This window comes from Branchiostoma floridae, chromosome 5 (assembly GCF_000003815.2).
Source record: "Branchiostoma floridae strain S238N-H82 chromosome 5, Bfl_VNyyK, whole genome shotgun sequence".
Taxonomy (NCBI): Eukaryota; Metazoa; Chordata; class Leptocardii; order Amphioxiformes; family Branchiostomatidae; genus Branchiostoma; species Branchiostoma floridae.
The window spans coordinates 4,027,756-4,037,720 of record NC_049983.1 but is presented as its reverse complement, the minus strand read 5'-3'; the positions used below and the strand labels follow the sequence as shown (position 1 = coordinate 4,037,720).

The following is a 9,965-nucleotide window of genomic DNA, read 5'->3' as shown; positions in this document are numbered from 1 at the left end:
ATTTTAGGTCGCAGAGAGAGCGCGGTGAGAGCGCCGTCCTAGTGGAAAGGGAGTATTATTAGACAGCGAAAGGGCATGTCCCCGTCGTGTGTATAAGCACGCGTGCGTCGACCGATGACGATGACTTCAAAGCGTGAAAGAACGTTCAGAATGATATCTTGGTGCTGATGCCAAATGGTGGTCTTCCAATGAGTAATTTGTGTTATTGCATACATGTACTGTGATGGAGGTATATTATGAAGTAATACTTTTATCAACATAACTGTCTTGTCTGTTTTAGGTGATAGCGTGCCCTGCCCAAATGGTGAAATGTACAACGTATTCCACCGTACCTGCGGAAGTAAGTTACATGTTTACATAAACCGTTAACGTTACTCATACAAAATGGATAGACTTGGAGAAGGGTCAGACGTTTCAGGTAGTGCCAACTGTAAGTGACACTGTCCGAGCTCTGTTGATTTGCAGTGTTTAAAAAGGTTTTGAAAAATAGAAATTGATATGCGAGAATGCATGAGATGACGAAATGTATTCAGATAGACCAATAGGAAACAAAACAAAACATGGCAAAGTCAAGTTGAACCTAATGAGCCAATAATCTATTGTTTGAGTACATAAGCTAATGTTGTCTTGTGTGGACGGGAGGGCTGGATACAGTATGGCAGAAAATTTGACACGTAGGACTCCTTACCCGTTGAGTGTTGGTACATTCTTTCATATATTACCCTCCAACTCACTTTCGAACCTGCGGGGTTCACGGTCTAGGATACCTGTTGGTAACTTACATGTTTCTCACAATGGAACAAGGTCACATGCACTGACAATGTTAACATATTGTCATCAAAGATTTTTTGTTTGTTGTTTATGTATGGAGGGTCCCCTTGGAAATCAACTCCCAATAAGTTGACGGGGCTACCCACTTGTCTTGAGATTAATAAATGAATAAATAAATAAACATCACAGCTTATCAATTTTTCATAACACTATTTTATTCCTTTTGCACGCAGATATCATCCCGTTGTTCTCAAACAACCCTATCCTCCATCCTCCTGAGTATGACTTAATCAACAATCACGTGACGTTCACGTGTGAGGTTGAGTATGACCCTGATGACGTCACTGCCCAGTTTGACGTTATGTTCCTGTTCGATAATGAGTACTTTCCGGACGTGCCCAACGTGACCCTGACGGCCGGGAAAAGGCGCGCAAAGATGGACGCCAGTCACCTGGGTCTGAACCAGCTGTACCCTCATTTGCCTGTCACGTGGCCGTCGAAGATGGGAAAAGCTGTAAGTTGGTCATCACATTATCAACATAATGTTGCGCTATGTTGGCGTAACGGTTAGAGTATTTGGCCCAAACCTCTGAGATGCTGGGTTCGATTAGCCTGACGATGTTGTGCCCTTAGGAAAGGTACTTAACACGGCGTTCCTTGTCATCACGTAAAATTGATTTGGGTTGGGGAAGTAAAATATGTTGGGAAGAGAGGGATGGGCCCTGCCTTCTAAAACAGTTTTTATTTTATTTCACATCATTCTCGCCATGTTTGATTACAGCGTACGTCTGTTAAATACACGAAGGTACTATTGCTTCATCCAATTACCCGCCAACATGGTCGTCGTCGGATTCCAATTATAATTAGTACGTCAATGAAAACCCTACGGCCAAAGAAATGACTATGAGCCTAACATTTACTTATATATGTCGCATGTATCAAGTGTATCATTCTTTGTATGTGGCACTGTTAAATAAAGTTACCAACTTTAATGCAGTGCCACATTGTCTTTGTCTCTGTTCAAAAGAAAACTAAAAAGAAAATCATATTTCACTTTGATTACTTCATATTGGAGTTTTCTTGCACAACTAGTTAATATTACCTGCTGACGTTTTATTGTCTATCAAACATTTACTCAGAGATTCTAACTGGAGTTCTGCGTCTCCCCCTAAGGTTTCCTGTCAAGTGAGGTCGTACTGGGAAGAAACTCCCGAAGTGAAAAGTGAGTGGCGTCAAAGCAACTCCTACTGGGCAGGAATTGAGGTAACACCATTTCCTATATGCAACTTTTAAAAAACATTTCCTTCCTTCCTAAAGTCATAAGAAATTCATAATGACAGCAAAGGCAAGTACGCACAGAACATGCACTTTTTTTTCATGTCCGCTCATCAGGCAGAAGACGTTGTCGTGATCGAGGAGTCGGCTGAGTACTACAAGCTGGAGCTCAACAGTACCGTCCCGTTCGTCTGTAGAGGTGGGGCGCAAAGGGCGGGGCAGTGTTACGTAGACGTTCCCTTGGCATTCGACGCAAACGACGACGACGTCTGCATGTCTCAGCGTTGTCACGTGAGGTTTTACGCGGACAGGTGGTCAGACACAGAACACAGGTTGAAAGGAGAGGCCATCTTGGTTGCCGTAAAAGATGGCCAGTGGGACGGAGACAAGCATATGCTCATCAACTTTGGGAAGATCACCCACTCCCCGGTCACGTTCAACATTCCTCACATCTTCCATGGCTACACACCAGAGTTCAACATTCAGGTACGTCTTTCAAAAGTTCTGAAATGATGTATTCACTCAAATTGACCCACTGGTCGCTCATAAATCATGTCACTGCTTCACATGAAAAGATCTAAATGTATATTCATAGTCATCTCAAAGTACAGATGATACTCACAATGAAATATACACATTCATCATGGTCAGGTTCGAACAATTGATTCCATCGAGGCTACTTGCACGTACTCCGGTGACCCCCACGGCATTACCTTCGACGAGCTTACAGGGTACGTGCAATTCTATATTATTTCTTTCTTCCAGGCTCGCTGGGGCTGTATCTGCCACAAACTATAAGCATATTTCGGAACACGTTTGGCTATAAATCTGGTGAAAATTAGGACAACTAGGTAGAGATAACGAGCAGTTTTTTTAAGTTGAAATATGAACCCCTAAAAGAAAAAAAATTATCATAAAACTTATAAATACGTGGAACACATTACTAGAGTTGTATGTATTAGGGTAACAAATATGTTGTGTAACTGAATTTAAAATAAACGTTTAAATGATATTTAAAAAAAAAAACTATTAAGACATGGCGCCGGGGAAATCCCAAATGTGTACGGATGATCTAAAAGTATTGTCTCTTTTCACCTTTTACGTCACAATTTTGTAATACCATTGTATGCAATACCGATTTTCCGAGTCAAAATAGTGATGAGCTCTTACTAAGCAAAAACGACAGCAAAACTTAAAACTGTTCTCTTTTTTTTCAGGAACTGGCTCAAACAAATTCACGTGATACTTCCTGGGGAATTCGTTCTCTACAGAAGTACAAAACCTGGCCGAAAGTTCGAGGTAAGTGGGAATAAGGATGTTGCCGTTTCGCATTTAGACAAGCCAACAAAATTTATATTTCTGCCATTGGCACTTCTAACTACATTGTTCAATCTTCCATATTATGATAGTTATTAGTGGCATAGGTTAAGGAAGTCATTGGTGGCCAAACTGGGAAGCTTGTAGTAAACCACTTGCCCCTGCCCTACATAGACGTTTGAAACTTAGCTGTATTGCTGAGTACCATGCCCTCCTTAAGCCATGATCACATTTTCAAACCGAAATCCGGTCAGGCAGCTTTTTGCCACCAGCATAATTTGTGCAAGGTCTTTTATTTATCTATTTGTTTGGACGGGCTTGTCGCTGTAGCCATCTGGTTTCAACATCAAGTTCGTTCCAAATTGTGATACGTCGTGGTGTAAATGAGGAGGCAAATGAAGATGATTTTACTCTCTGAGGGACTAACATGTGTGCCCTGAAACTACATGACGGGCCTGAGGATGAATTTCGTTGCCCTCCGCTGAACACCCTTTATACACACTTTTGTTTTCGTTTCCGCAAACACCCCGGTAAGCCGCGGGCACCGGTTTGGAAATGTGACCCTATCATTAGCATGTTTATTTAGTTTCTTTTCACAATGATACATGCGTATAATACGTTCGATATCCTCTCTGCAATATCTAGGTCCATTCACGACACAGACGCTGCCGTTGGGATTTCGACATTTCCTGTAACTGTGGAGCGGCTATCCGCGAGGGGAACGACGTCGTGATCGTCGACTACTGCCACAGGACTTCACCAATGATTCAGTACAAAACAGCTACAGGAGGGCCTCTATCTCCGGGCGTTGTAGTCAGCCAGGACAGGAATGGGCGGTACATCAGGGTAAGTAAAGACAGGCATGGACCGTATATTAGATTGTGAATACCTCGAAAGGCTTATGGATCCTCCAATGTGTACATCATCATCGGTCGGCTGCAGCGCAGGTGACTGCAAGATTTCTGTGTACAAGATAGTTCTAAAACATCAATCAAAGAAATCGTTGATACCTTTGCAGGTTACGATGCCTTCTGGTGCGTTCTTGGAAGTCATAGGTTCTGGTTTCGTCACCCTGCGTGTCCACGCGCCGGGGATAGATAAGGGGTTCACCGAAGGGCTCTGTGGGACCTTCGATGGTGACCCTGCCAACGATGCCATGATGCCGGACGGTACCATTTCTACTCACCACATCTGGCCGGACTGGCACAGAGACTTCTCCTATACTTGGCGGTGAGTACGTACTGAAGTACCACTTGTGAATAAATACAACTGTAACTTTTCAAAATTTCATCATAGACTTAAAACAAAATGGATAATTTAAAATGCAGAATATTGATGCTGTATAATGCCATCGCTTCAAAGTCATTGTAAAGTTGCTGGTACAGCATCCTTTTAAATTCAGGAAATATTGTCTTCAGAACCATAAGAATTCCCTTTACTCTCAAATCCTCCTTTAAAGAGTACACCGTAATTGAACGGGTATATACACTATCCGGATTGAAGCAGTAAGCTTCGTGTGTTTTGTGGTAAGTGGCTTTTAAGCAGTTGAAACTGCTCTTTGTAAACAAGAACATCCTTTATTTGTGGATTGGTGATTTCCAATTTCCATGTCCGTTATTGTATTTACAGAATTCAGCCCGGACAGAGTCTGTTCGACGTGGAGTGTATAGACGAGGTCAGCAGCCCCGTGTCTGAGTCCGAGTTCTGCACGTGTGGGGAGGGGAACAGAGTAGAGTGTAGCCCGACTAAAACTCGCAAATCTAACCCCCTGAACGCCGTTTTCAACACCATTCAACCATACCAAGAGGTAAAAATCCGGAACTGCGCAAGGAGAAGGAAGAGGGATCTAGATAGCATCGAAGACGACCCGGATTTGTACAACGACGACGTCGACACGACGCAATACGAGTTCGACTACGCCTTAAACTCGGAACCGGTTGTCAACAGTATGTGGCCTACCCCCAACAGAGGAATAACAGAGGAGGAAGCCATGGAGAAGTGTCAAGGGGGAATCTTGAACTTGACCATCGCTGAAGACTGTCGGGATGTGTACGGTGTGGACATCTTCTCTGGAGTGGACTTCTGCATGGCGGATGTAAAAGTGAGTCTAACCCTAATATTTTCCTAATGCCTCCCTGCCAAAGTGATTTATTGGATGGTAATATATAAAAGTTATTCTTTGGTCACAATTGGAAGAAGGGGCTCTGCCCTGTAGTTCACATGCTGGTTTTGTCACCTTAGGTCCTGACCTCTATGTGGTTTCGTGCAACACCCTGCGATTACCGGGCTATTTTTGGCATGACCGGGCCCTGGGTTTAAACCGGAGTTTCCACCAACCCGCGACGCAGTAAGAAATAACCGTCGTAAGCTAATCTTGAAACCACTTTGAGGTACTTCAGGCGGACCACTGGTCTCCTTTGCGGCTGGGGCTATACCCCCTACGAGCATCGGTTCAAATCTGACCGAAGTATTAGTAAGGTAGTATGGACCTGACCACATACTGATGGATGTAAACTTTTTCCAGGTAACGGAAGATTTCCAGTATATTGACATCATTGTGCAACAGATTCAGGCAGAATGTGCCGAAAAGGCCTACAACAATGTCAGTCTGTACGAGACCAACGAGAACGGCACAGCGGTGCCTCCAGCCTTCATCACGGAGAACCTGTGTCCGCGCCAGTGTAGTAACCAAGGCCGGTGTGTGAACAGCACGTGTGAGTGTAACCATGGTTACACGTCTGCAGACTGCTCCATACAGATCGGCAGGCCTCCAGTCGCGCTGGAACTCCCCTCGGACGGGCTGTGTGACGTCAGGAGTCGGCCCTGTATGAAGACGTCTTTCTTCGCCGAACCCGTGGTGAACTCGGAGAACCTGACCTGTAGAGTTACTCAAGTTCAGGTTCGTTTGATTTCTATATCTTTTTTTTTCATAACCGTTATTCTGTGTAGCACACTAAAATTTCCAAAGCATCATCGTTTACACTTCGTTTGCTTGTGTAATGGATAGATGTTTGTGTCCTGGCGTCTATATTAGCTTTTCATTGAGGACGGAACAGAAAACCCAGAGGACGAAACAGTCTGATATAATTACTGTCTATAAGTCGTGTATTTATATAACAGATATCACTACATATATCTACATCAACAGGTTTATTGGTACAACGTGTACAATTACAAATATACTTGGTCTAGTTACAGCACATGGATTATAGGGACTAAGTGTTGCAATACAGTCTATACAGTCTACAAGCTTCAAGACTAACATGTACAAATGATACATGTGTCCAATAATGTTGTAGAGATAAACGCATTCACGAATTAGCAAGAAAGTTTACTGCTCTCGCCAGCCAACCAGAGCTTACCTGTCTAGCTAATATATGCAAACCCCTCATTTCATAACATAGTCAATACTCAATCTAATTACATCACATGGCAAAATTCACCGTCCTTACACTTTCATTGTAATAAGTGCACCATAAGAATTATGATGGCTCTTCCATATTCTTGGTTCATTAGATACAGGATGGAGTAAAGACTCAAGCCAACACCAGCGGCCGGTCCGAGGCGACGTTCCGCAGTTTTGGGGAGGTGTCGTGCGCCCTCCCCAGGTCTCCTGTACGGGACGGGACACCTGACACTAAAGAAGGCGCGGTGGCTCATGGGATGCTGGTGTCCGTTAGTAACGATGGAGAACGGTTCAGTGAGGAGTTGTTCTTCACCGTGTACGACTCCGTCTGTCAGGAGTGTACTCAGGGAGGGGACTGTACGTGGCGGGTACGTTCTAATTCACTGTATATATAATTACATTTCCAGTAGGGAAAACATACTGTATTGCTTGTATCTTCTTCTTCTTATTGTTATTATTATCATTCTGTTATTACGGTTCGATGGAAACAATCATACAATACTTCTGCATGTACTTATTGTTAATGTGTTTCTAAATTTACTTAACAATGGCTATATTGCATCTATATCAGGAAGTTGACAAGTAGAAACTGATTGTCAAGAATAGTTGAACATATCTGATTGTATACTATACGTAATCAAATCAGTTGTGTGGATTATAAATTATCTTAATGTTTTTGGCAACGCCTCAGGGGCGAGTCTAGGGGAATGACATTGTGTATGAGTAGCTTAAACCAAATCAAGACTAATCATGCCGTGCTTATGCCTTTTCTATCCAACAGCCCAACACCTGCATCATTCGGGGACACTGTTTCAGGGATGGTGAGGCAAATCCAAACGACTGGTGTCAGCAGTGTTTGCCTGCGCTTTCCAATTCAACGTGGTCACATCGACAAGGTACCAGTCAATATATTTGGATACACAAGTATTCTTAGAAGCGTCTGTATGTGTTTTTTTCTTTTCAGTGTTGCACAAAAAGACCAAATACAGAAGAAGAAGAACAAATTTATTGTACGACAATTGTACATTATACAATGTATGGCAACGGCTATTACACAAAGTACAAAATAGGTGTATAGAATAAGACTTAACATCCTAATCAACATAACAACAAGGGCTTATACAAGTCTTTGATATAGTGTAACAATCTAATTAACATAACAAAAAGGGCTAACATAAGTCTTAGTTACATACAAAGTGGTGTTTTGGTCAAGCTTGAGGAACAAATATGCAAGTGGCGTTGAATTCGTGTAGATCATTTTGCCTTTTTTATTTTAGTTATTGGTTTGGCTGTTCATCAGCACGCACAACTATCCCAACTAGGGACAGACAGATATAAAGGCAATTTCAAGTGGATTTTTGACATGGACAGGATGAAAATCAATAACGACATTTAAGTACATAAAGACTACCATATTATGTTATAAGTAATCTAAAATTGTATCGTATATATTGTCTACAGTGGTATCCATAGCGATATACAGCGAAAAGTCAGGGTCAATACAGACACATGTAGGGGTCACCTAGACAGCCCTAGATAGAGTATCCTTTTATATTTTCAACAATGTACATCTTAATATCAAAATACACCAAGCATTTACCACATCTATCTTATTACATAGTTAACGTCGCCCCAAGGCTTACGACACCCTCCACTATTCAAAAACTTGTCGGTGAGAATCTGACGGTGACCTTGACCGCAGAGGACCCAGAGGGAAGACCTTTGACCTTCCGAATGACATCGTCAGATGACCTTGGCGTTAGCGTACAGTCAAACGGACATTTGCACTGGACAGCAGATGGGGTCAGCTCTTTTTCCATCAACGTCACAGTTGAAGACGAGTGTGGCGCGACGTCCGAACAGACGTTCCACCTCACCACGATGTCGTGCCCGTGTGAGAACGGAGGATCCTGTGTGCCCGATCCCGACATGCCCCGCGGACAGGGCTTCTACGCATGCGTGTGTCCTGGGTACACCGGGGCCGTGTGTGAAACTGAGGTGGACGAATGTCAGTCCAGCCCGTGTGTGAACGGAACCTGTATTGACCTCGTGAATGGCTACAATTGCACCTGCGCGGAAGGATACATCGGTACCCGGTGTGACGTGAGTGCTGACAACAAGTGCGCACTAGACCCGTGTTTTCCCGAGGTTTCATGCATCAACTTGGAGGACGGGGGCTACTCGTGCGGACGGTGTCCTACGGGATACGTAGGGAATGGATACGACTGCGAAGGTGACGCCTTTCGAGTACATTCTTATGTAGCATGTGACGCAATGCAAAAAGCATACAACAGTTCTAGCCATATATATAATGTACCGTGTAAAAGATGCGTGTTTAAGTGTTATCTTTTTATTGACCAAACACAAAGTACATCGACTTCCCTATGGTCGACTATAATATAGTATGAACTAGAATAAAAGAAATCGTAAGATTTTACTGACTCAGCATTATAGGAAAGAATATACTTGCTGTATTTTACATTGAATTTTCTGCTACTGATGAATGTGAATTATTAATATTTTGTTCTATATCTTGTATTGAACAGATATGAATGAATGTACGTCTGGTATTCATGACTGTCCGTACATCTGTAACAACCTTCCCGGAACATACGAATGCACCTGTTCAGATGGGTTCGTGTTGATTGGCGATGACTGCATAGGTAAGACTTTTCCCAATCAAAATTTTAAGTTCGAGGCTATTGACAGGATGCTCTTGTCTATACGATTTTTTCTGTACTATTTAAAGGATGCAATTATAATATTTTCCTGTTCAGTTTTCAAATGCCAAAATATTTATCATTGGAATTTTTCAATTTGATGTAAGATTCAATATCCCGTATTTTCCCAATTTTTGAACAGATGTGGATGAGTGTGCTTTAGAGCTGGATGACTGTTCCCACTACTGTACCAATATGAATGGGTCCTACATGTGTGGATGTCCTGCAGGATACGGACTTAACACAGACGGAAAGACATGTGACGGTATTCATTTTATGTGTTTATGTTGTTGTTAAGTGGCGTCGGTATTTGCCTTTCCTTTAGTTTTCTTCTTAATTATGCACATATCGAGAATGTCAATTAACTATGATAATGAGGTCTTTATTTGCGCATGATTGATATTGATATCCATTGATGGTGCTTTCTTTTTACCTAACCTAGTAATGTGTCTCATGTCCTATCGTCGAATGCGCTG

General features: G+C 42.6%; 1 protein-coding gene across 1 annotated transcript in view; it reads left to right on the top strand.

Annotated features, from left to right (window-relative positions):
* Positions 1-9,965, top strand: part of LOC118415599 (von Willebrand factor D and EGF domain-containing protein-like) — a 31,628-nt gene that overhangs the window by 17,087 nt on the left and 4,576 nt on the right. Inside the window, exons 10-24 of the mRNA XM_035820301.1 lie at positions 281-340; positions 1,005-1,285; positions 1,945-2,034; positions 2,164-2,532; positions 2,698-2,777; positions 3,264-3,345; positions 4,009-4,209; positions 4,382-4,593; positions 4,993-5,464; positions 5,888-6,262; positions 6,880-7,137; positions 7,551-7,665; positions 8,391-9,002; positions 9,316-9,432; positions 9,632-9,754. Of these exons, the coding sequence (XP_035676194.1) occupies positions 281-340; positions 1,005-1,285; positions 1,945-2,034; positions 2,164-2,532; positions 2,698-2,777; positions 3,264-3,345; positions 4,009-4,209; positions 4,382-4,593; positions 4,993-5,464; positions 5,888-6,262; positions 6,880-7,137; positions 7,551-7,665; positions 8,391-9,002; positions 9,316-9,432; positions 9,632-9,754 (3,447 nt within the window). The remainder of the gene's footprint in view (positions 1-280; positions 341-1,004; positions 1,286-1,944; positions 2,035-2,163; positions 2,533-2,697; positions 2,778-3,263; positions 3,346-4,008; positions 4,210-4,381; positions 4,594-4,992; positions 5,465-5,887; positions 6,263-6,879; positions 7,138-7,550; positions 7,666-8,390; positions 9,003-9,315; positions 9,433-9,631; positions 9,755-9,965) is intronic.